Here is a 26,961-nt window from a genome sequence, read left to right as displayed (position 1 = left end):
GAAAAAAAGTTATAGTCATTCCCTGGCAAAATGAATTCATTCTATGACAGCAAATGGCTTTGATGAATCCTTGAATTTTGCCACATCAGGTTGATGTCACAATATGGTGGCTGTTTCTGTCAGCAAACATGTCATTATTTCATAAAATAATATTTGTTCCCAAGGTTCAAAAACTGTGTTGTGTGCAAATAAATACTAAACAAATATTTTGTATCAAACTTTTATGCAAAGATAAATAATTGTTACACTGTAAAATTGTCAGTTCCATTTACTGTACATTGACTATACAATACAATGCATGAGAGACTAAAAGAAACAGAGGGGTTTGTTTAACTACAAACAGTCTTAAAACTGACATACACTGTGGATATTTCCCCGTAAAAACTTCAAATGCTCTGTTCGTTTCATTGCTCACAACTAGCTAACTTACATCTCTTAGCAAAATAAACACATACCCTTTATTTAGCATGGCATATTTTGTTACTGAATTAATAAACAAACATCATAGAAAAATGATCTGAACATTTGCCTCAAGGGGGAGCTTACAGTTCATTCTTGTGGATCCTTTGCATTTTCAAGCCATTCCAAGCTAATGTTCTTTGACGACATTATAATACAGCCTCACTGCAAAATGTTATTTTTGCCTCATTTTCAGTCAGTAAATCATTATACCTCCATGCTACTGTCCTTCCTGGGTGTCTTTGAAATCCATAGTGTGGACTGGTTTGGACTGGTTTTTGTTCTTCCTTTACTGAAAAATAAAAATACAAACCATTTTCAGTGCATGTGTGCCTTTGCAGTCCTGATTCAGCTCTGTGATCAGACCTGAGCATCCCATCCCGGATCACAAGGCCACAATTGGTGCTCTCACAGTGTGGGCTCCCCATCCATTACCAAAAATACCAGACCACTCTGCTTAGCAGTCCTGGTCCCAGGAACTGCACTGAACTGGCCTGGATAGTTTTTTATTTATTTTTTCCCAGTTCCCATCCAACCACACCTCTCTTACAGAGCAGCCTTTTCAGAGAATGGCTCCGTTTGACCAGGACTGGTGAGAGCTGAGCACTTCCCTTCTCTGGGGGGAAGCAGAGCACACAAACCCCCAAATCCATGCCCAAGGTGCAGCCCACCCACCCCAGTGGGTACCAGACCCCTGTCCACCCTGGGTACAGCAATGGGGTCACTGTGCATCCCTGCGCCAGCGAGCCCCTTTCCCTTCGGGGCTGGACCTGACACCTCATGAAGTGATGGCATGTGGATCAGACTCCTGGCAATGAATGACTGGTAGAAAGCTTCCTGAGGGCTAGTTTTCAGTCAAAACTCTCAATAGCATGTTTTGTGTTTGGTGTTTTTTCAATTAAAAAAAAAAAAAAAGAGAGACAACTGGTTCCAAAAAGTACTTTCTCTGCAATACTGCTAATGTGGTTTCCCTGAATTTTCCAGGGAACCCTGAGGCACACTGAAAGTTTATGGCAGTCTTTCCACATGGCTACAAGTGCCACAATACACCATCCTCCCTCACTTAGATTGAGAGATAACAGTGCACTGTAGACTACTGAAAGAGAAGCCGCTTCAGGAGCCATTGGAGCTGCATTTCTGTGAAAATGCTTCAATCTCTGGATAGAATATTTCACACTGGTGATTTTTTGGGGGTTTTTTTCCCAATTAAATAAAAACCAGAAGAGGAGAAGTAACCCTATATAACTCTGTAAGGTGGAAATCTAAGAGTCCCAACAGTCCTATACATTCAGTTTTACTCCTTTCCTGGTGAGTAACTGCAAGTGAGTCTGACTTGATTTAAAATGCACTTCGAGGGTGCTGAATGCTACAGTAGTTTTCAGTCCCTCCAGACTTACCTCTGAAGTCCTACAAAATAATGCATTATGTACCTGAGCCCTTTGGAGTAACTGGAAAGACTCCCTTTGGCTTCAGTGGACTTTAGATCAGGCCACAATGCTATAAACAAAGCAATTGCAATGAATCGAGTAGTTCCTGCGCTTCCTTCTTAAAGAAACGAAATCACTACTTCCCTCTGGATTAATCCAGCAAAAGCAGGCATAAATTAAAGATGAAAGGCTTTGAATGGAGAGTCCTTGCCACACCGCAAGAGCAATTTCTAAATACCTTGGATCAAGTATGTCAAATGAGCTTATCTTCAACAAACCTATGCTGATTTTCACAGCTGGTTCAGGAAACAGATTTTAGTGACAAAGGTAAGATGCAATAAATAGCTTGAGCATGTTGGTGTTTTGACCATCAAATGCAATCATAGAAACTGAGAAATATACCAGGTTGGAATTTAAACTTTCTGCAAGGCATTCAGATGATAATGGAGATGGGTCTTTGAAGCAGTTTCTCCTTGCTTCCCTGGAAGAAATGAAAGGGAGAGCATCTAAGCATGAATGAGCTGATCATTTCTGCCAGCTACAGGGACGAGGTGTTGCTCTGCCTCATTACTACCCTTCAAGAGCCCAATGACAGGCAAAATTAGTCATGACCTTTCAAGCTAGGCATGTCCTGGTTGGCCATGGGTTGTGGCTTTCAGAGGAAAGGTCACCATGTTGTGGAAGCCTAAAAAAGAATGAGAAGTCAGGTTCATGTGGAAAGTTGGGGGTCCCTCCTTCCCCAGCAGGACAGAATCCCTTTCATAAAGTTCTACAGTGTCCAGATGATAAGTTCAAGTGATTGTTTCTTCTTCTGATTTGGTTTTTGCCCAAGAGCTTCATATTTGTGATGAACAAAAATGGTTTGCAAGGCAGGTTGTAGGTGGAAATCGAAAATAGATAGGAAAATATTTTTTAAAAAACAAAGTTTTGTTTCAAAAGTTAAAATACTTTATTTTTGGTGATAGTTTTCTTGATCTAAATGATTTTTTAAAATGGTTTCGTTTCTTTAATTACAGGTTTTGATGTAACTCAAAATAGACATTCTGGGAACAAAAACAGACAATAAAAAAGAGAACCTTGTGTTGCATCAAAACCATTTTGTCCTTGATTTTTGTATCATTTCATCTATCAAACTAATCAGCTGACAGAAAAAAAAAAAAAAAAAAGGGAAACCTTCTAAGGTGAATTTCCAATATCTGTGTCATGCAATTTTGAAGTCTTGGAAGTTCAGATAAATTACTTCTGGATGAAGTGCTATAGCATCAAAGGCCTGATCAAAGCCCACTGAAGTCAACACTACTTTTTCTATTGATTTCAGTGGGCCATGAATCTCTCACTGCTTTCCCAGGAGCGTTCAAGGGCTGAAACTTTTCTCAGAAATGAAGAAGTTGCCAGAAAAGCTACTAAAATGTACTATACTTACCAAGAAATCCAGGGCCACTGTAATAAGGGTTCCAGAATTCAATTACTGTGCAATTGTTAGAGTTATACATATTATTATTTTACCACTCTTTTCTGCTTTGAGCTTCCAACCAATGGTGAGGTTTCTACATAAACTTTCACAGTCTTTGTGAAATGCTTATTTGCCTGTCATATGGAAAGTCTTTAATTTCCTTTTCTTTATAAAAAATGCATTTTAAAAAAATCAAGTTTGTTATGCAGACCTTGTAATATCTGCTTTTTATGGCTACTTGTTTCAATAAGGCATGGAACCAAGGAGTCCTGCTAATATCACTGTACATTCACTCACACAGACAGAAAGAGTTTCCACATTTGGTGTTTTCGCACCTGAAATAAGTTACTGCAGCTATTGGCAGGAAATACTAAGTAAAAACCATAAGGAAAAAATAAAGAGGTAAAAACAAGGAGGATTTTTTTTTAATTTCTTAAAATAGTGATATCATATTTCTTTTAGTTATTCCTGGTCTTCAAGAGGGAAAATAGCTTACAAATATGCTTATTGCTCTTGATATTTTAGGTAAACAGCATTTATCTACAAAACATATTTCATTTAAACTCTTCTGGATTACATGAAACTGAAAACACTTTCTGAACTAAAGGCTAAATGATATTTCGGAGTTTCAGAAACACTCTCTTCAGAAAAAAATATTAATTATATGCTGTCATGTCTTTATGTATCTAAATCATATTTTGAGAAAAATGAAAAGTCCAAAGAATTTTAAAGCCTGAAGCAAATTATACTGTATTTCAAAGGCTGAAATGTCTCTTTTTTGCATAATAGTACCCCTTGCTATGAATACATATCTATTTATTTTATGCATCCTCTTAAGCACATACATGATGTACAAAGGATGTCACACTAGTGTGTGGCTCAGAGCAAGCTTTTGCTTTTCATTTTCAATTTCTGCACTCCAGTGGTCCGTCTGTTGCTTGTATGGTATGTGCAGTGGAACAGGATTAAGCAGCTGCTGGCCCTTAAGTTTTCTCCTTGGAACAAATTTTTACTTTAGGTTAGAAATTGAGCCCTTTACTTTAGGTTAGAAATTGAGTCCCTGTATCTGTGAGGGACCCCTCTGCTATTGCCCAGAGCCCAGGTACTTTACAGGCGGTAATCACCATAAAAGAGGTGAAATAAAAGTGCTGACAACAGCCCTGCCTATCAAGTGGTCTGCAAAGAGACTTTCTTCAGGAACAGGTGGAGTCCCAGCAGCAGCATCCTTTGAGACCTAGAATTATCTCAGCATGTTGTGGAAAAAGCCTGAAGGTGAATGTTCAGCTGTAACAGCTGTAAACTACTTGCATTTTAATAGATGAAAAGGTGCTTATTTGCATATTTGGGGATAGATGTAAGCAGTCTTTCAGTAGGAATAGCTTGCCAATGGAAATATGAATTCTGCATCATAAAACCACTATGGATGAGTATATTTTACCTTTTATGAAGCATCTGGAAACAGCAAGTCCCAAAAGCCACCAGTATCAACAGCAGCAGTGGTATAGTGGGTATTACAACATAAATTAAATTCGGAATTATACCTACAAGACAAAAATTCTCATTAACGTCTGCCGTGTTGAAATGCTTTTAACCATGTCAGGAAAAATTTGGAGTAAAATAACAGGAATACATTAACTTACACAAAAGAACACATATATTCCTTCTATAGGAAGAGCTCCAAACAGAAATCAGCAGTATCAGGAATAAAGCAGCATTTGAGTTATAACCAAAACATATCTTAAGGTCTTCAATTCTGATATTTTCCAATTTTTTAATTCACAATTCAAGTGTTTTAATGGAGTACATTTCACTGTCTAATTTTTTTTTTTTTGCAGTCCATTTCAACTGTAGACTCTGTCATCTTCGTATGTGGACATGCTGCCCATGCAGGACCACAGGAAGAATGAACCTGGCTCTCATCTTCCCTTTCCTCTTAAAAGACACATAAATTCACTCCTTGACTAATGAGGAGAGCTAAAGGTGCTCCTCTGCAGGTGCCTGCACAAAAGGAGTGGGAAATGGCACAAGCTGAGACTCTATAACCTGCCTACAATAGAGGATGGGGTCTGCAGTTTCCAGAAGGGTCCTGTTCCCTGTAACCACATGCCCATGTTTTCACTAGTACACATTTAATGTACAAATTGTGGAGCTTTTATTACCTATTGTCCTATTTTGAAAATATTTCCCTAGCAAGAATAAATGTGAAAATTCATGTTGTGTTTGAGTTTTAGAGTCTTCGCACAGTTTGTATTAAAAGCTATAATTGATTACAAACCACAGTTCATCCATATAATAATTCCTCTGGAGTTAAAAATAATGGAAACACCAGTTAGGAAGCTGGCTCAAAACCAGACCATACAGTGGGCAAACAAAACACCCCCTTTCCATAACCCCATGGTGCAATCCTGTAAAATCCAGGGCTGCTCCTTAGACATGTTCAGTTCCTACAACTCTTCCTGAGCCTCAGGATTTCATTCAGAAGATAAATTGCTGAATGAAGCAGCCAGGGGCATTGCAGAACCTGGGCAGCAGGTATCCACTTCCCAAATATCATCTCTACTGGGAATCTCAGCAAGGCACTGAACTCCTCTTAACATGGTCTTCCAAAAACACAGGGTACCTGGGGGAGCTATCGACATGGTGTTCATTCTAAGTTTGGTGAGACAAGGAAATAATTTGTTTCCACAGCAACTAAAAGGGACTAAGACTCTTGAAATGTTATTAAAACATATGTATTTTCAGGGCACTTCCCAGGGAAACAGACTGTTTCTTCCTATTGACAAAAATGGAAACTGAAATATTAATTTAATTCCACTGTTAATATTTTTAGCAGAACACTACATTCATATGAACACATTACCTGTTTCAGTAGCAATAATATGATACTGATCTTCTGGTTTGCTTGTGTCATAAGGATTTCCTGCTGGCACTGTTGGAAAAATATCTGAAAAGGAGATCAGACACTTTAGGAAAACAGTGAAAAATATGGTCATTATGTAGTTAATAAATTAATAGTAATTATATTTTAATTTATATTGATAAAATGAATATTTTTATGATTTATTAAATATACATGTATAGAGGATTTTATTACAAAATTGGAATTATATCTGGAAGAATTACAAGCAGTGTTATTCTGAACAACAGCCATATATTTGTAGCTGTTGCTCTCTGAAGAATGAATTTTTCCTATGTTTTTTCAGTTCTTATCGGTGCCTGTTAAACTTGAGTAATTTTGGAGGCTCTTGATTGGTATCCTTATAATTATGTATTTACCAGTGCAATGGAATTTAATGCATCAAAATTTCTTACCGTATTCTTGCTCTGCTCTGTCTCCTAATTCTTTTTCTAAGACATTATCTGTTAAATCAATATTTGAAATTGATTGTTGAAGAATGAAAAATGTGTGCAATAAAACAGATGTTTCCATTTTTTTTCATGCAGTATCACAGAAATAGATATATTCCCCAAACAATAATTGCTTAATTCTTCAGAATTTCATCTTCTTACCAAAGACTCTTTGCAAACTAGTGTCAGATCACCTCTAGTTCATACTTTTTGCTCCTTAGAAGGCTATAGTTTAGTCTAGATTCAATTCTTGGTGGCCTCTGATTTAATGGCTAATGGTCAAACCCTAACTTCTTGTGCTGAATAAATTTCTTAACATATCCAAGGCTTCATTTGTGCAGACAATTCTAGAACAATATATGAAGTTCTCTCTACCATAAGGTTATACTAACTTAACAGTGCTGTGAGACTACAGCTCTGAGTGTCTTGATAAATACAAACTGCTAGGAGAAATCAAAACAGCAATAAAGCCTACTAAATAAAGGCAATTATTTCACCTACTCTGGTAAAAAAATAGCTCCATTTGGCCTTATATAAAGAAAAACACCAAGATACCCCAAAGAACTGAGCTGCTGTATCTTGACAGCAGAAGAGGAGATGAGTTTTTAATTTGATTGCATAATCAAACCTACAGGAGCTGGACAGGAACTAAATGAGGTTGCAATTACCAACCTATAATTAAGTTTAAGATTGCTGAATGATCAATATGACCCAAAGCCAGACTGAACACCGCAGCAGTAAACGCTGTCAGGGGAGGGCTTGGAAAAATAAAAGTGTCCAACAGAAATGTAGCTGCTGCTTGAGCAAGGCTGCCTAATGAGCACTGTCCTGGACCTGCTGATGATACAATTAGATGCAACTTTATCAAAGTCACCTGCAACCTGTTTTGGCCTGTGGTTGGTGTCATGCACCCTATACTGGATACAGACAGGAGAGTTGTGAAAAACAACATACTCGGATAACAAAATGAAATTCAATATGCATGTGGCACTTTAGCATTCCTGGTGAAATGGATGCATTTTGCACTGCTAAGAGCTGACACTGAAGCCTTTACAGTGATTTGAGGGGGGAAAATGGTCGTCTGTAAGTCTCACTTGGTTTGAGATAACAAATGTAATTTTCCTACAAACATTTTGTTACTTTCTTCAGGCAGTGAAAGAAATTACATATATCTATTTATATACATTTTGCATCTACTCCTTTCCTCTATATGACAGAAAAATACATTTCTGGAGAATACTCTGTTTTGCTAAAGAGCACAACTCCAACAGTTTGAAAAATAAATAGCTACAATTCAGCAGTACTGCATTTAGCTGCATAACAATGTCAATACTAACAATAATCTACCTATGCACTGTTTGCCTTATATGCCTCATTATAAACTAATAACCCACTTTCTACCTAGAGAAAGAAATATAAATGTATTTTCATTGTTACTATTATCACCTTGTTTCCTGACAATCCAAAATATCCAGCATTTTCTCAGATGGTAAAAGCAATAGAAAAAGCAATTCTTTATCACATCTCAACAAAAATGGTAAGCCATTCACTAGTACAGAATAATTATTTAATTTATTTAAATTTGTTTGCTTTTAAAGCTACAAAAAGACCTGAAACCAAACCTTTTTAATAAAGCCTGCAATTTCTGACATAAAAATGTTGGGCTTTTAACAACATGAAACATTTTTATTTTGGTACGCTATTTCAAAATAATTCTTACAGTTCTAAAAGTGATAAAATTGTCACATTTCCTTGAAAGGCCTATGATGATTACTAATCATCATAAAGAGTGATAACCACTAACAATTTCAAAGGCAGGAACAGGTTTTGGGAGTGGCAGTACGCCAAAACACATTGGTATATCAACTCTGCCAAATATTTAATATTTGCTGGCAATATTAATTACCATTAATATCCTCATTAAGTGACCAAAAAGTGAAAAAGATATGTATCTACCAAAACCAGAGGAACAAAATAGTCTGGATCTGTATGGGTAGACAGATCTCTACAAAGAGAGTGATTATTTCTTGATCAACATAGAGAAAGAAGGTAGGAAACTGCAGAATTATATAGTTCAAGCAGATGCTAAGACTAGGATTTCACAGAATCATAGAATGGTTTAGGTTGGAAGGACCTTAAATAACAGCTTTTTTCCAACCCCCTACCATGGGCAGGAACACCTTCCACCATCCCAGGTTGCTCAGAGCTCCATCCACCCTGGCCTTGGACACTCCCAGGGATAGGGCATCTACAAATTCACTGGTCAGCCTGTGTCAGGGCCTCATCACCCTCACAGAAAATAATTTCTTCCTAATATCTAATATCTACCTACTCTCTGTCAGTTTGAAGCCATTCTCCCTCATCCTGGCACTCCAGACTCCTGTAAAAAGTCCTCTCCATCTTTCCTGTGGGCTCCCTTCAGGTGCTGGAAGGCCACAATTAGCTCCTCCCAAAGCCATCTCTGTTCCAACCTGAACAATCCCAGTTCTCCCAGCCTTTCCTCCCAGCAGAGCTGCTCCATCCCTCTGATGCCCTTGGTGCCTCCTCTGGGCTGGCTGCAGCAGGTCCCTCTCCTTGCTGTGCTGGGAGCCCAGAGCTGGATGCAGCCCTGCAGGTGGGCTCTCAGCACAGGGGCAGAGGGGCAGAATCCCCTCCCTGCCCTGCTGCCCACGGGCTCTGGGTGAGCCCAGCACACGGGGGGCTCTGGGCTCCCAATGGCCAGGCCAGGGCCAGCCTCTCACCCACAGCACCCCCAGGGCCTTCTCCCAGGGCTGCTCTGGGTCTGCTCATCCCCAGCCTGGATTGGTGCTGGGGCTGCCCTGACCCAGGTGCAGCAGCTTGGACTTGGTCTGTTAAACCTCATGAGATTCCCAAGGGCCACCTCTTGAGTTTTTATTAATTAATAAATGAAATAAATCCATAATATCATATGCGTTCTTTTAGCTTAGTTTTGAAAAACAAACACACCAAAATTATTTGAAAACATTTGCATGGTCCTGCTGAAAAACACGTTTGCATTTACTTTAAGTATGGCCAAGAACAGAAAATTTTACAGGCTCAAACTGGAAAGTTTACTTTTTATGTCCTTTCTGGTTTTTGTTCTAGTTTATAGTTCACTTTTCCTCTATTGACATATACAGAACTTATGTCATGTCTGAAAGTACAGCCAAATTGCCTAAGATCTGTTTTTTCTGTCACCATCTCAACTAGCATCCATCTGCTTTTCATATCTCTCTAAGTCTTCATGCATGAATGCAGAAATTTTTCCTGCTGTTCTGGACTTCGTTCTTCAAGCCATAACTTCTTAAAACAACCACCACATGTAAGATGGTATAAAATGGGAGAGCTGCAACTACGAGGACAGTGCTATATTTTTTACAGTAGGACCAAGATGTCATAGTCATCCTACCTAGAAAGTAGAAAAATGCTCACTTAAAACACTTTGTAAGGGAATTAATTAAATCAAAAAACCCTGGGAATGCATGATAGTGAAGCTAACTTTCAAATCATTCTTATTAGATATAAACAGGTTTATTTAAATGTATTAAAAATGTATTTTAATAGTTGTTATTGACATGCAATATCCCCTGTTAATGCCAGCTCAGGCACACACCAAAGGAACCAGTACCACAGGCCAAAAGATACTTGAAGATTCCCTTACAAACCAAGAGACAATTGTTTTCCTAAACAACGTCCCACCAGTGAAATATAACTTCAGTTTTACCTACCTGGTGCATATTTGCAGATAAAATTGTGCTTCATGTTGCATCTGTCATCGTTCCATTGATAAAGGTATGGCCCTCCCAGACCAGGGTTTGCAGTTGGCTGGTGATACATCACCACACAGGCTTCGCTTCCACAGGAAGGCTCATCTGTGTACCAGTTTCTAGTTTTGAAGATAAGGTTCAGGATGACAAAGAACAGAATTTGCATCAATGTAGAAATATCAACCCAAACAGTCCCATCATCATCAAAGGCATCCTTCATTTCCCACAACCCTTCTGTGAAAGACCCAAGAATATCTCTGAATATTAAACAATTCTGATCAAAGCACCTCTGCAGAAATAACACCCTACTGCTCTACTTTCCTCCCTATAAGACTCTTATCTGTCCCCTTGTTTTCAGTTCTATGAGTTGCTGCTACTCTGGCCTTTGGCCTCATCAGGAAGTTAAAGGATTTTCAAAAAGGGTAGAAATAGAACAATTTACACTCAGCATCTCACAGTAATTTATTTGGTGGCTGGCTCCCTGATTTGAGGTGGCCAGAGCCTTGCAGAATTTACCTGCCTGCTTTCAGACCACACCTGAAGGACTCTGTGTGTGGCAGAACAACCTCCAAACATCCTGCAGAGGCAAACTCTGGGGGTGGGAGCAAAGAAATTCGTAGGCTGAAGCCACACACAGAATGCCATCCTGTCACATCTTCAAATTCAAAACCCCGATTGCCAGCTACCCTTCATCTGGACAAGTCAAGGGGGAGATGCCACAAACTTCATGCTGTCAAGCAAGGTTTAGCATTTCAGGGACTATTTCTTTCCTTGGAACCTTCTCAAGGAGCAGTTTCACGGCCTTACCTGAATGGTGACATACTTCCATCGGCCCACTGGTAGAGGTCGGGGCAGGCACTCGACGTGGCCAGTCCATCGCCGCTCCTCCACAGCCCAATCCAGAAATCACCATCAGAAATCCCAGAGCCTGATTTGGTGAGGTTCTGCAGCATGTTTTCTATCAGCTGCTGCTCAGCTTCACTTTCCAAGCTCAGCAGAGCCCCGCCATCGATTTCACAGGCCTGGCGGGCCTCCTGGAAGCCCACGCGTCTAGACAAGTCCTGGAAATAGGCTAGTTTGTAACAGGAGTGCTTGAAGGCACCATAGCACACCTTCTGGCCTGAAAAGCAAACACATGGGGCTGTTCAGAGCACAGTGATGAACACCAAAGCTGCAAGAAAAGAATACAGCACTTCATGCGTATGCTGGTGAAGGACGGGAGATTTTTGCCTGAGAGGATTCATGGTGATAACCTAGCACCACTGAAATCCTGTGCTCTAATTTAAATTTCAAACAGCACACAGTTCATGGGAATCTATGCCATCTTGCCATGGCCTGTGAAACTCTCCAAAACACTGAAGATTCCCAATAGGCTCTAGAAAAATATTTACTTTATAATGACTGTACCATCAGGCCTCTCTGTTATAGCCAGGATCTGTTTGGAGTGTATTTCCTTGACTATTGCATACTAATGGACCAACTTCACTTTTATTGTGCAATCAGAGCTATTCAATTTGAAAAAAAAAAAGTTTCAAATACACATGTTTAGTGGCAAGAAGCAGCTGATTTTTTTTTTGATACCTTAATTTTGAGAGGCTGTATATGAGAGAAACCCATAGGAACTCTTCACTTCAATGGGCTGAGGCACAACCTGTAAAGTCTATGGGAGGAGAAAGTCTGCTCCTTACAGTTCTTTGTCTGAGAAAGATTTGTTTCCTAAGTCTGTTAGAAAGTCTGTTTCCTAAAAAGGAAAAATAATTATAATTTTCAACTCTCTAGAGTTTATTCAAGATATACAAGATGAGGAATTAACACACTCACTTATCAGCCACAACTGAACTCCAGTATGTTTATTTAGGGACAGAATAAGGCTTCTAAATATAACCATCTCTTTAAAAAAAAAATAAAAGCAAGCTTTTCCAGTATAGAAATTTATCATTGGAGGAGAAAAGTAGGAAAATTTATTTTGTTAAGTAAGAATGACTGAAGGATACCAAACTAATAAAAAACTACCAGGCTAGACTGTTTAGAAATCAACAAAAGTCACTATTTTACTGGAAAATCTGACAATCACACAACATGCTGAGCTGGAAGGGATCACTGAGGACCACTGAGTTCCAACTCCAGCCCTGTGAAAAACAGCCCAAGAGTCACACCATGTGCCTGAGAGTGTTTTCCAAAAGCTTCTTGAGCTCTGTCAGGTTTGTGCTGTGACCACTGCCCTGGGGAGCCTGTTCCAGTGCCCAGCCACCCTCTGGGTGAAAAAACTTTTCCTGATATCCAATTTAAATCTCCCCTGACACAGTCACAATTTCAGGCCATTCCCCGAGTCCTATCACTGATCACCAGAGGGACAAGATCAGTGTCTGCCTCTCCACTTCCTCTTGTCAGGATGTTGAAGACCACAATGAGGTCCCCTCTCAGACTCCTCCAGGTGGAACAGACCAAGTGACCTGAGTAAGTCCTCATAGAGCTTCCCCTCAAGGTCCTTCTCTATCCTCATAGCTCTCCTTTGGGCACTCTTTAGGAGCTTTGTATCCTTCTTATATTGAGGCACCCAAAACTGCTCACAGCACTTGAGGTAAAGCCACACCAGCACAAAGTACAGTAATTTATTGTACTGTATCAGATTTGCATCTGAAAATCTCGTATTTAGTCTCACTTTTAAGCAAAACCAGATATGTGATTCATGTAAATAACATCTGAACATGATTTATTCTGTTTCTCCTTAAAAAAATTGCAACTGGGAAACAGCAACATCCTCACATAACTTCAGCTATATTTATGTTTTCCCAGGCAATGTTTTCCTCTGCTCAAAGAGTAATTATCAAAGTAAAAAAAAAAAAAAACAAAAAAAAAAACAAAAAAAAAAAAAAAACAAAAAAAACCAAACAAACTTAAAAGCTACATAAACTTCAATTTTTTTGCATTATCAATGCTTAATTTTGTATTTAATACGTAGGATATTTCCAATAGCAGACAGCACAAGGGCTGAGTTGAAGACATCTCTGTATTTGCACAGAGCATAATTTCAAATTTCAAGTATTTGCAGAGAATAAGCAGATTGCATCAAAGATGCATTAATATACAAATGGAAAAACAGGATCAGCTCTTGACTTTTAGCTAAGTCTGAAAATAACTCATCTTTTTGGAACCATTTCTGTTGTAGAAAGCTAAATTATAGGAGCAGTAAGGATATACCATGCTTAACTTTCTAGGGTTTCCTAAAATTCTTGTAATATCTCTATTAAAAAAAAAAAAACAACAAGCTCTGAAGCCTTCACTTTACCCTATTAAAGTTCATCTGGAAAAGGACTATCAGGAAGAAAAGTATCTTTTAATCTCATTCTTACCTTGGCAGACAGACTTATGAAAATTTAGCTGTTTATCAGTAATTAATCTACCAAAATAAAACAGGAACAAGAACAGTCTAAAAAAAGGACAAGCTTGTGCCACAGATATGGGAAAAGCCAGGCTCCGAGACCAGGCAGAGAGTGCCAATTTTGACTTTCTCTGATAATGTCCTGACAACACCATGCATGCCATAATTTCTTTCCTGATATTTCCCTTTACTCACATAGGTTAGGAGCCTTGGTCCCAATAAATGCAGGAAGGACCACAGTCCTAGATGGGCAGTGACGCTGAAGCAAGGGACATTCCATTTAACAGAGGTGCATAGGAAATAATGGGCTTCCTCCTGGACTTCTTCAACAAAAAATACTACTATTATCAAAGTAACAAAGTGATAAGTCTAAATGTTCCAACGTGCAAAGTGCAACAATGAAAGCTCATTGTTGAAATGAAATCCCAGCTCATTCCCTTCCTCTACAATGCTGAAATTCCAATTTTGCTAACATGATCGATTTCCCCCCAGGAGCTGTGTCTCACTGACAGGACAGAGTGCACAGGGAAGGAGGAGCTGATCACATTTTGACCCTCACTGCTGGGTGAGTGACAATGGCTCATTGCCAGAGTACACATGTGTACACAGCAGCACAAACAGCCACAGCCCAGCACTGAATTACACAGGACACTAATCACTTCCAAGGAAAAGTGACCACCCCTTTCCCTGTAGTTGAAGATTGGATTCTAAGCATTAATTCAAGATGTACATGTAAATTTAGGAAGAGTGCTTTGTCCATTGTCTTGCTCTTTTTATTTTCCCGGACAATCTTTGAAATAAACTTTCCTTGGTTCCTTTCATTCTGTGCACATACTCCCCCTTGACATCCAGTAGTAAGTTATGAGCAAATTCAGGTGTCAAAATATCCTGGTCACAGTTTCAGTCATGCAGGAATTTTCAACCAGCTGTGATGAGCAGACTGATCACTATGGCTCATATTCCCGTGCTGTTCCTCCCTCTCATGGGTGTGACTGTGTTCACAGGGGTCTTAGAATGAGGGAACAGACGAGGATACGAGGATCTGATTCCATGTTTCGGAAGGCTTGATTTATTATTTTATGATATATATTATATTAAAACTATACTAAAAGAATAGAAGAAAGGATTTCATCAGAAGGTTAGCTAAGAATAGAATAAGAAAGAATGATAACAAAGGTTTGTGGCTTGGACTCTGTCTGAGCCAGCTGGGCTGTGATTGGCCATTAATTACAAACAACCACATGAGACCAATCACAGATGCACCTGTTGCATTCCACAGCAGCAGATAACCATTGTTTACAGTTTGTTGCTGAGGCCTCTCAGCTTCTCAGGAGGAAAAATCCTAAGGAAAGGATTTTCCATAAAAGATGTCTGTGACACATGGAAAAACAGCTAACTTTGCCTTTAATAACACACAATCCACTCCCATCCCTGCATGTTTCTCAGGTGGCTGAAGTGCTCCACTCACACTCTGTTCTCATGCACAGCCTCTGCTTTTCTATGACTATCCCAAAATCTGGGCCAAACCTTCTATCAGAAGAAATGGATCCTTGCTGGCTGAGCTTTCTCAGGATGCTCATCTGCCAGTCAGCTGCTAAATAGGGACTCAAACACAATCATAGAATCTTTTAGGCTGGCAAAGACCTTGAAGACCATCAGGTCACAGCAAGTGCTGTTTCTGACCTGCTCCAAGGCCTGTATCCATAAGCGGTGCTGTGTTCTGGTCCAATACAGGGGCTGCATCAATGCTCATCATCCACACAAGGAAACCAGCTGGGACTCTCTGGAGCAGCAAGGAGGATGACAAGCATTTGTGATGCACAAAGGCAAAGAGCTACTGTAGCCCTTAATATGTGCCCAGCCTGTTCCCATTGTGCACTCAAAGCAGGGAGCCCTCTCAGAGCCATCAGAATACAGATGTGAAGGCCCAATTTCTATCCAAGGGCTTGCAGGTTAAAACCTTGAGGATTTGTGGAAGACGTTTTCCTTCTTCCCTTAAACTGACCAGAATAATTTTTAAAGACACCGTTTTTATTGCAGGTGTTTGGGCAGGGTTAAGTAACTCTAAAATCAAGTTTTACAAAGTGAAAGAATTGAAAAAATGAAAATTTGAATGAAATCCAACTGTTCTTTCATTTCTTTTTCTCTCTCTACCTGTGGCAAAATAAATAATTTCTTCCTCACAGGCTGATCATTTCTGCAAGAATATACCTCCAGAAACCAACAGAGAAAACAGCAAGAAACAAAGAAATAATTGGCATTAGGACCCATAGACCCAAAGAGTGTGAATGAAGTGTGTGAGGCAGAGCAGTAAGCTTTCTGGAAGAAGCTGTGAATTTCTCTTGTTCTAGTTAATTTAATCCCTGTGTTTAGGCAGTGACCTACTCTGAATCTTTTCTTTCTTCTTTTGAAGCAGACTTTGAACCAGTTCCACTGTGGCAGATAAATGTGTTAATGGAAATCTGCAGTTGTGCCTTAATAGCTGGCAAATCAGTTGACATTTTAGTGCTCTTCTCGGAACACACTGAGATGTCAGGTTTTAAAGCTTCAATTTTTTTCTCTCACTACTAATTTCTGAACTACAAAGCAGAAATAATTTACCACTAAAAAATGACAGAACGGACCACATTGTACAGGAGACAAGTACAGAAATATCAACTATGTGCTACTTTACCTTATTCTAAGATCTTTCAGCAGACTCCACAGTCAGTTCTACAGCAACATTTTGTTATTTCAGCTGTATAAACAGAGTTCCAATTTTTCTATCACAATTGAATAGAAACAAGATTTCTAAGCAAGACTATTGGAATGAATCACACTAAGATACTACCAACGTGAATAATCCTTTTTTGGTGTCATCATCCCATTAGCTGATGAAAGCAAGTGAACAGGATTTGCTCCAGAAAGTGCTAGCTACCATCTATATGGGTCAATTTTCATCTTTGGGTGCTTCCCAGAAGCTCCATAGTAGAATGTTTAGATATCAGCCTCAGAAAAAATATATATTTAAACTAAATTACTCATTAAAATATTTCTACAGATAATTGTACAGGGGGGAAAGAAAATCTCCTTCAAGAAAAAAAAAACAAATAAGCAAATAGCAAGCTGTTATTTCAATCAGTTATATCTCCATTATGCTTTAATAACCATGCTTCATTAAACAAATAATAGGTTCCTTGTTTACTGTCATGACAGAAGTTACAGCAAAGTGTCATTAAGAAGCAAAATTGCTGATAAAATACCCAGGCCAAAGACTTCTCTCCCTAAGAGCATCAGGCTTATTACTAAACTAAACGCCCACAGGCCCATGAGGGGCACAGAGGTCATTTTGAATGACACACCTCGCTTAGCTGGAGTCTTTGAAGACATCAGGTAGAAGATAAGCTCCCTGCTGATAAATCCCATTCCTCTTCCTCTTGAACCTTACAAACTAACCCTTCTTGAACTTTACAAACTAACCTGCAATCCAGGGTTTGATACCATTAGCATCCACCTACATTAGGTCAGCCATTGCATGTGCACAGCATATGTGAAGAGAGAAAAAAATGAATGCACAAAGCCATTATGTTGTTGTATTTTGACTTTTTTTCTCCCCAAGGTAATGGATTCAGCAGAAAAATCAGAAGAGCACTTGGCAAAAAGCAGTGTGAAATATTTAACAATAACCAGAGCAACAAGAGCCTGATGGAGACCTCTGAAAACAAAGTGACAAACAAAAACACAAGGACTTAAGTGAAAGAGATAATGAAATAGCAAAACAGAAATCTATGGCAATTAACCAAAATCTTCTCTGCCTGTGTTATGAAGACTAGTCTTGGCCTTGAGCTTGCATGAGCTCAGTGACCTCAGGGATCACTAACCAACATGCAGGATGCTGGGCACAATTTGTTTTCACCTGTCCCCACACCAAGTCCCAATGATGCACTCCAGAACATGGCCAGGAAGAGACTAAGTGGTAATAAATTTTCCTAATCACATTTTGTTCCAAAGATGATGCATCTTGTCAGATGGTCTTTGAATCACCCAGTCAGATTTTGCCTGGGTTCAGCTGCTGCTCACATTTTGCTATATTACATTATTCCTGTTGATGTTTTACTGTATCATATTTGCGTCCATCCACCAAATATATTTTTTATTATTAATATTACTTTAAAAAAAAACTGTGATAACATTTTATAATTACATTCTGTCTGCATTTATGATAAAAGCAAGCTGCCATCTTTTCTCCCAAAGTTTGTAACACTCAAGACACATCATTCTCCAGCTGAGCCAGTGTTCAAACCACTGATGTTTCTCAGCTCACAGTCCTGAGCAGTTTAAGGAATTCCACATGCTCATAAATTTGACATTCAAATAAAACCTGCTGTACAGATCACATGCCAGCCTTTATCTGATATCTTCACAGCAATCTCTTCCATCCCTTAGCAGGTACTTTTTCCTCCAATCCTCCTGAAAACCCAAGCCTTCTGAGGGAAAAGAAAGTTGTTATTGATTTATTCTGGATTAAGGATTATGCCTAAAATGTCATCATAGAGCTTTTTCTTAAGTGATTTCCCAGGGTGAAAAATTTTCAAAGGTTCCAGTTCACTTTTAATGGCTTATATAAAAAAACCCTGAGGGCCACATTTGCCTGTCCAGCAGCTGTGCTTCAGGCAGATGTGCACAGCAGACAGTTTGTGTGCATCACATCAGAGCACGAAGACCATGTCTAAGGTGCCTAAATGGAGGCTCCCCCAGCCTCAAAACTGCAAAACTCATCTATCAGCCATTCTTAAAATACTTCTTGTTGTGGACATCCTTCTTGCTAAATTCTTGTGCAAGTAAAAGTTATGGATGCATTCATAGACAGCAAGTCTGAAATGATAAATAGGATTTTTTTTTTCTATTCTCTCTCAAACACAAGCCAGATAATGTAACTTCAGCCATTAACCATCCCATATCTTGTGAATTAGCAAAGATGATGCAAGAGGTCTTCAGACAAACAGGTGTCTGTAGGATTAATGAAACTTTTGCAAAGAGAAAAAAACCCAGGGATGATGAAGTTTTAAGTAAAATCAAACTACTGTATTATACCATCCATACAGTTATTTGAATATGAAGCTATAAAAGATGCATTTTTCCTGTCCAGTCCTTGACTTTATTTTTTCCTTTTCCCATGGCAAGTGATTTTCAGTAGATTTATTGCTGAAAATGGGTTTTCACCCTTATGTTAGCCTCTACTAGATCAGTTATTGTGTTTCTAAGAACTTTTGGGAACAGGGAGTGGGCTTATTTCTGAATGACAGCTGTCCTCAATAGACCCATAATAGCTACACCTTTAAAAAAACCAAGCAATCAAGAAGGAGACAGTGCAAAGGAGCACCTGGCAGTGTCCATTTATATATTAAATGTTACTCATTTCTAACACCTGGATTTTGCCATCAGTTGAATGGAAGTGCAATTAAAATTGGATCTGAGAGCTTGCCTGCACAATGCAGCAAGATTGCTGGTCATGGGTGGTTAAGAGCACACATATGACAAGTATTGCTCTAAGCAGGTTATTTTTGGGAGGTTTGTCAAAACTTCTGTGAGCTCAGAACCTGTGCTTTTCTATGTCTTGGGAGGATGCAGGAAGATTGCTTGTCCTGCAAAATCTTCTTCATCGTGTTGAATAAATTGGTGGGAGAATTTGAGAATTTGCCTTTTCCACAGCAGATCAAAATTTGTCTGGATTTTCAAAATCCCTGATGTGGTGCTTCAGGCTTGTTCTTGATGTACTGGAACTGGAATACCAGCCAGCATGAAAGCTGCCATCTTCACACAGCAATTCACTTATTTCCCAAAGAAAACAACACACATTTATTTCTTGTACTTAGCTTCTCAGCCCTGGTGCACAAAGGAGGGAACTCAGGCCATTGACAACAGAGCTGTAAAGAAGTAGCTTGATGTCTAAACCTCATTAGAAGCTAATCAACACTTCACCCTCCATAATTACCATTGCAGGAAAACATACAATTACATTAATCAATACAGGGTGTCTTCAGCTGGAAAATTAATATCCATTTTTTTGGAAAAGTTTTAGTCACTGATTCAAGTCATAACTCAGAGTCAAAAAAAAGTCTCTAAAGTATTTCCCAAAAACTATTTCTTTTTCCCCCCAGGTCAAATCATTAAAGCCCTGACAGGTTTCCTTTCTTCTAAGTGAAACATATCTTCATTTTGGCATCAGCTCTGGTTTCAGCTATCTAACACATCATAAATTTCAAGCATGAGATCCATTTAGCTTTTCCTGTAATAACTATTTTCCTTTCTTCTGATCATGTGAACTTCACAGGTGTATATCACAGGGCTCGCCATGGCAGTCAGCCACTTCCTTCTCTAAGGGGCCAGCTCACAGCTGCACTGTCCTGGGGGCTCACAAAAAGTGGCAACATAGTTGCTAAAACAACCCCCTAAATATACCAATTGCCTTCCCTTTTTTAAGCAAAAACTTGGACAGGATCAGGCAAATGATAACACCCAAGTGTCAACGGCATCTATTTGAACCTATTCAAAATAAGAGGGGATATAGAGTGTGTTGGAAAGAGTTACATATCTACAAGTCTGCTCTGGGATGTGGATTCTTTTACCCAGAACTTTAAAACCTTAGAACAAAAAAAACCAACCAAACAAAACACCCCCTTAACAGCTGAAGCTGTTAGCAGTGGGTTTGCTTTGTTTGGTTTTTTTTAATTCTTATAACACATGGGTTAATTCTTATAAACACAGTGACACAATAATTTTTTTATATATCATAACCTGAAGACACACCAAGTAATCTACAATTTCAGCTGTTTATTAAAAAAGCATAAATACTGACAAGACTGGCCCAGAGAAACTGTGGATGTCCCATCCCTGGAAGTGTTCAAGGTCAGGTTGGATGGAGCCCTGAGCAATCTGGTCTACTGGAAGGTGTCCCTGCCCATGGTAGAGAGTTGGAATGAGATGATCTTTAAGGTCCTTTCCAACCCAAACAGTTCTGTGATTCAAATTAAGCCCTTCATCAATAGTTTTCTGTGTATCCATGAAGCCCAGAACAAAATTCACAGAAGTTTAAAGACAGGCATAATATGGCAGCTAAGAAGTTTTTGTTAACTTGCTGTGGAATAGACATAATAGACAAAAAATGTAGCCTGAATGCTTTAAGTGTGTGTGCCTGCTAAGGGGAGCAGGGAATAGTTTTATTCTCCTATCCCAAACCAGCAGACATTTTCACAAATATCCACTTTTGTACTCATCAGTCAGTTCCCTCAACAGGTTTTCTCCCAGGCATAAATGTAGGCACTTCTGACAGTTTCTGCTGATGGCTTATTTCTTATTTTTGCCTCCAGAAGGAAATATTTCACAACTCTTTGGTCACAGAATCACAGAGTGTCATTCATTTGGAAGAGACCCCCAAGGATCATCAAGTCCAACTCCTGGCCCTGAACAGGACCATCCCCAAGAACCCCACCAAGAGTGTTGGCCAACTCTTCTTGAGGTTTCTCAGGTTTGGTGTGACCAGTGACCACCTCCCTGGGGAGCCTGTTCCTGGGTTCAACCACCCTCTGGGTAAAAAAACATTTTCCTGATGGTCAAAGCAAATTTCCCCAGTCAGCAGATCCCCCCTGTATCAAATTAAGAAAAAACGAGAAGAGAGAAAACATACTCCTTCTCAATTATTTTTCATAGCAAGCATCATCCATTCTCAGTAATTTTCAGTGAAACTTGAATGCCTTTTTTCCAAGTAGGTGTACTTTCATGAATTTGTTACCAAAGTATTTGTAGTAGATTTGGTTAATATATATGGCTGCAAATTATATTAATTTCCTTGGTTTAAGAGCTTCCTAGGGTGTAACACCCTTTATGCATTTCAGCACATGAGTGTAGAGTGCTTTCTTTTTGTGGCAATTGCACAATTAAAAGAGAAAGCAACAAGCAAAGCCTTGCTCATTCACTGCTCCTAAGAAAGTGGGAAAAGCCAATCCACATGGAATCTTAAAATTGATGACAGTTCACTTAAGGCAAAAATTGAGGGGAAGTTTGAGGGGAGGAGAAGTCTGTTAGAATATTTTAAATTATAATTTACACTAAGAGAAAATTCAGAGGCAAAGCAGCACTGGTTAATTCACATTACATGTAGTCCTTGAAATACATGAGTGTGGGATTCATCTCACCAACCATAAATCCTTCCCAATAACCTGTCCATAGCTAAACTGACTCACTGACCTCACTGTGTAGACAGCTGAACAAAACAAACACAGACAGCAGCATCCATTAGTGAAGATCTGCAGTATATTTAAAATCCAAATTAAAATGAAATTAATCTCACTTTTAAAATATCAACTTTTTTCCTTCCCTCCTTATAAAGTGAGCCTATGTAGCTGGATACTGCAGCTACATTCAGATTTACTTAGAGACATGCCAACCTTTTAGTTAGGATTCATTAATATTGGTCAGAACTGTAGGTCCCACTGTTTGTCAGTGATGGCAGTAGGGACTGCTACAGCAAGAAACTCAACTTCCAACTAGTGAGTGAGAGGTAAGAATTAGATTATAATGGGATTAGAGTGTAGCAATTACTATCAAAGGATTGTTTCATCTTACCTATTGTACATTAGCATCTACCTTCTTTTCTGATCCATCAGAGATTTGCAAAGAGAAAGCCATTATGGGAATTAGTTTCAGAAAAATAATGCTGTACAGAACCCTTTATGAACCAAAGCATGTTCCCCTGCAAACATCTTCTAATTGAGAAGTTTGACATGCATAGGATCAGACCTGACCTACAGAGAGTTAAAATCAAGGTACAGAACATGAGTTGAACCAGGCAAGAGCCCAGCTTTCTCTCTCTGGGAGCAAGAAAAGCCATGTGAAAGCAAGCAGATTGTCCACACCATCCCACAGGGTTTTTACCATAGCTCCCTCCATGGCAGGGGTTTCCTCTTGGGCTCTTTAGCCAAGTGGAAAACTAGGACTTGACAATTGTGAGTTTGAGCTTTCCAATGCCTTTCTATTTTTGAACAAAATGCTGTGAGCAAAAAAGCTGTATTCCTGGAAAAGTAGCATGCTGGTCTGAGACACAGCACGAGGATTTTCCACATCCCTTTCCTTATCCTTGAACAGAACTGCAGCCTGGCCAACCTGCACAACTCTCACTCATGGGGAAGGTAAGCTATACATGGCTGACAGAGAGGGGGATCACCTCTAATACAGAAATCTGACTCTAGAAACTGATTTAAGTACTTGGATATTTCTACCCTGTTACAGAAGGACTCCACCACTGGGTTCTCATTCCACAGTGTATTGTGGAACTTCTTGGTTTGCAGCAAGGTGTGTTTAGCAGAAACACCTATTATATCCAAAATCATCACCTCATTTCACTCTAAGAGCTCAGCTCATTGATTTGCCCCCAAGAAGACAGTGCTCAATACAGCTGGACAAGGAGAAGAAATAATAAAGAAGTCTAAGGAATAATAAAGGAATTCAGTGCCCAGCTTCTCCTGCACTTCTCCAAGTCTCAGCTTTAGTGATTCCTGAGACCTTCAGCTGTGAAAAAGGATCTTGTACTATCTGGGTATGCCTATCCAAGAAAATCTTTTGTAGTACAGAATTAAATGCTACATATTTCCAACAAAATGTGTTCAACACACAGCTGTTGCACATGTAGATGAGATGTCAGGTTTTTTGTCAGGTTTTATCCTTTCAAATTCTGAGCTGCATTTCTATCTGGAAATTTACAGTTCACAACAAAAAAAAAAAAAATACAACCCACAACTTTATAGTAGAAGGTTTCATCTAGAGAAAATGCTTGCACTTTGACAGACAAAACTCAGGTGTAATAAGCCGGCCAAAAAAATTAAACTACATTATGCATCTTTTGAGAAAGGGTTTGTTATCTGTCATCAGTCCAGTATTTATGAAGACACTGCTTTAATTCTCTTACTTTGCAGTACTTTATGCAGAACTCAAATCTGATCATAAGCCATGTGAATTCATATATTCACTTCCTTAAAGGCATCTGAAGCAACAAACCCTATAGTTTAAGGGCAACTCTGGTATTTTCCTGACTCACCAAGTGTTTTTCCTCATTTAGTGTTTTATATATCCAAGTACTTTTGCACCAAAATAGATACATACTGTTTTAAAATAAATCACTATTTAATCTGCTATTGATGCACAGCAATAGCAAAAAGCAAAACTTTAAAAGCTGCAGAAATACAACTAGACAAACAGCAGTCATTAAGCTATAATATCTATGATTAATACATAGGCTGTTACATGATTAGTAATAAGATTAGCTTGCATCTCTCCTGCCCAATAGATACTTAAAGTAATTGCATCTTTGCAAACTGCATTATCATCACTTCATGTTCTTTATGATGTCATGGGACAGCAAGGCAGACTCAGCACTTTCTCCTGAGACTGCTTTGGGTTTTTTTGCCTATAGGAATCAATTCTCAGGCAACACTAGACAGTTGGATATGGAGGCTTTGAGCACTGCTCACAAAACATCTGTCTAGATACATTAAAAATTAAAAAGCATTTTGCATCACTGTTTAAGACTTCCCAAATTAAAGATGGCAAAGAAATAACACCAGAAAACAAATTGCTTGATGCCAACAATGGTTTTAATTATATCCTAGGAAATCTAATATACTTGGGAAAAGCAACAGAAACCCTTTACTTTAAAAAATTACATTATGAAAAGGCAGCCTTTTCTTCTCTGTCCTCTTGACACTGTGATCAAAATGGTAGTAAATCTGGAGTTATTGCTAGGTCTGCTGCAAACTTTCTGCAGTCAATGGGACTCTTCACAAGGTCCAGCCAGCGTTCAAGCAGCCTCACAAACAGCTTAGGGGAGTGATAGGAGCTATATATTTATTTGGAATGAGAGCAATGGAATTTCCTACTATGCCAGATTATTAATCATGACTGAAGCATAAACATTTATTTTTTTTTTTTTAGGAATAAATCTGTTTAAGTTATAGACTTAAAGGTTTCAAACATAAGGTTTCAGACTTAAGGTTTCAAACATAAGCTTGCTTAAGTCCAAACTGCTGGTTCTTATGCAAGAGAGAGGTAAGATAGATGGGAGTCAGGTGGCAGCACACACTGCCCAATTATTCAGTGGTACTATTTCTTGCCTAAAATAGTGTCAGCTACTGCTAGCACTGCACCTATCCATGTGCATGTGCCAGGATATGGGTGTGGTCCTTGAGAGAAAGAAAGGAGGGGGAAAGAAGTTCTTCCAGTACATAAGATTATCTGCAATAAGCATAAATAAATAAATGTGGCTGTTACTGTCTAGGAAACCTTTATCTAATGAATACAACTTCAACCAATGAACTAATAATACATAAAATGGTTCTATCTGTAAGTGGCTTCAAACCCTCTCCTGTATTCTACCAGACAAGAATTATCAGCATGATTCAGTGACATGAGGCTCATCATATGGTTTGAAATGCTTCAGGGAAATGTGGGGCAGAGTCTGTGTCCTCCCAAAATCCCCAAAGCCTAATGTGCATCTAGGAACAGTCTGACAAAGCAGTATACACACGTCACACATGGCTTTAAAAGCTGCACCTCAGTTTCCCATGTCTCAGTTAAACACAGAAGCTGCAGCTGGAAGATTAAGGGACTGGGTTTCCTCAGCCACATGGATTCCTGCACTGAGGCTGCTAATGCCAAATGCATCTCATAGATAATTAATCTTCACTATTCCTTAAAAAAACCCCAGTGTTACATAGCAATCACAGAAATTGTAATACTTAGGGCTTTGATGTTATTATTATACAATTATGAATTATACAAGCCAGTATAATTCACAGTATAACAGAGGTAGATGAAACATTTCAGGTTATTGTTGAGGCAAACAAGCTTTTTCAAAGTGTTGGAAGCACTGCTACTTAGCTATTATTTCCTGAAGATCCTGTTTTACCAAACCCCTAAGAGCCCATCTCAGCTGTAGCATTAGAACCTGCTTCAAATGGAGCATCATCAAAATGATCCAGTGACTGCAACTAAGAAAGTTATCTGAATTCAGCAATCAAATGCTTGCAACAAACAAAAAAAACCTACAAAAAAGTTTTGTTGATATGCTACTGTTACAGCCTCTGAAACAAAAGTATACAAATGATTTGGAAATAGTTTGTAAGAGCCACGTTCTTACCCACATATACACACACAACTTGCTAAGAAACAGAGTGGAGAGTGTAAATCTTTGTTTCCAGGCAAATGCATGGATGTATAGCACACACACAACATACCCCCAAGAGCCTGTCAGCTTTAGTCTGGAGGGTCTGAACCAAAGTAAGCTTAAAAGGGGTCTTTTCACTAAATTTAGCAGTTTCTGAGCATATACACCTGTATACTGCAAACACACAGTGGGAGTCTACAGCTCTTAAACTAAACCTAAGCTCCAATGCTAGATACAGGTTTCTAAACTATTGTCTTCCCTTTGGTTTTGAGAGTTGCGGACTCACCCACACCCAACAAAACTATTTTACACCGCACGCTCTTCAAAGTTTGCCCTCTCCTCCCAACAACAGCGCACACAAAGAAGAAACATCCCCGTCCAGCCGCCAACAAAACTCAGCGCACAGACAGACGCTCCTCGCAAGACGCTCCATCTTTTCAGGCAATTCGAACGCAGCCGGCAATGAACCGGGGCAGGAGAGGGCTTGGGGCTGCCTCGGGAGCCCGCAACCCCGCGCTGGCCCCGCATCCCCCCGCGTTCCCTGCAGCAGCAGCAGCAGCATCCCCGCTCCGCCGGGCCAGGTGCGCCCGGGATGCGCTCCCAGCGCTCGCTCGCCGCCGATGCGGGGGTTCGGCAGCGGGCTCGGTCCCGGGTCCGATCTCGGGTCCGGCCAGCGGGCTCGGTGCCGGGTTCGGCCAGGGGGGCTCGGTCCCGGGTCCGCCCCGGAGCGCTGCGCTCCCGCACCGCTCCCGCTCCGCGCACTCACCGCTGAGGACGCGCCCGGCGAGCGCCCCCGGCCCGCACAGCACCGCGGCCGCCAGCACGGCCAGCCCCAGCCCTCCTGCGGCCCCCATGGCGCTGCCCCGCTGGCTCCGAGAGGCGCTCAGGGCAGGGCGATGCCGGCGGGGAGCCAGGGACGCGCACCCGGC

General features: G+C 39.8%; 1 protein-coding gene across 5 annotated transcripts; it reads right to left on the bottom strand.

Moving 5' to 3' along the window:
- Positions 1-204: 204 nt before the first annotated feature.
- On the bottom strand, positions 205-26,961 carry CHODL (chondrolectin). 5 transcript variants are annotated; one of them, XM_059466111.1, is made up of 8 exons: positions 26,799-26,961; positions 11,262-11,574; positions 10,416-10,573; positions 6,652-6,699; positions 6,200-6,283; positions 4,778-4,880; positions 2,165-2,367; positions 205-751 (listed from the first exon to the last, which is right to left on the bottom strand). In XM_059466111.1, exons 1-7 carry the CDS (start codon positions 26,884-26,886, stop codon positions 2,202-2,204), a joined length of 960 nt encoding a protein of 319 aa, XP_059322094.1. In that variant the 5' UTR covers positions 26,887-26,961; the 3' UTR covers positions 205-751; positions 2,165-2,201. The 5 variants fall into 5 exon arrangements, with proteins under 5 accessions (XP_059322094.1, XP_059322098.1, XP_059322096.1 ...); XM_059466115.1 differs by having other exon boundaries at positions 2,289-2,367; XM_059466113.1 differs by lacking the exon at positions 2,165-2,367.

This window comes from Ammospiza nelsoni, chromosome 2 (genome assembly GCF_027579445.1).
Source record: "Ammospiza nelsoni isolate bAmmNel1 chromosome 2, bAmmNel1.pri, whole genome shotgun sequence".
In the NCBI taxonomy this organism is placed as follows: domain Eukaryota; kingdom Metazoa; phylum Chordata; class Aves; order Passeriformes; family Passerellidae; genus Ammospiza; species Ammospiza nelsoni.
Note: the sequence above shows the minus strand (reverse complement) of the source record. Positions and strands in the feature narration are given on the sequence as shown.

Bases quoted from the DNA above. Each gene is read 5' to 3' on its own strand.
- CHODL (XM_059466111.1), bottom strand. From the start codon at position 26,886: ATGGGGGCCGCAGGAGGGCTGGGGCTGGCCGTGCTGGCGGCCGCGGTG. The intron at 11,575-26,798 runs GTGAGTGCGCGG...TTTGCTTTTCAG, and splicing joins CGCCGGGCGCGTCCTCAGCG to GCCAGAAGGTGTGCTATGGT. The intron at 4,881-6,199 runs GTAATGTGTTCA...TTTGTCTTGTAG, and splicing joins TATTATTGCTACTGAAACAG to GTATAATTCCGAATTTAATT.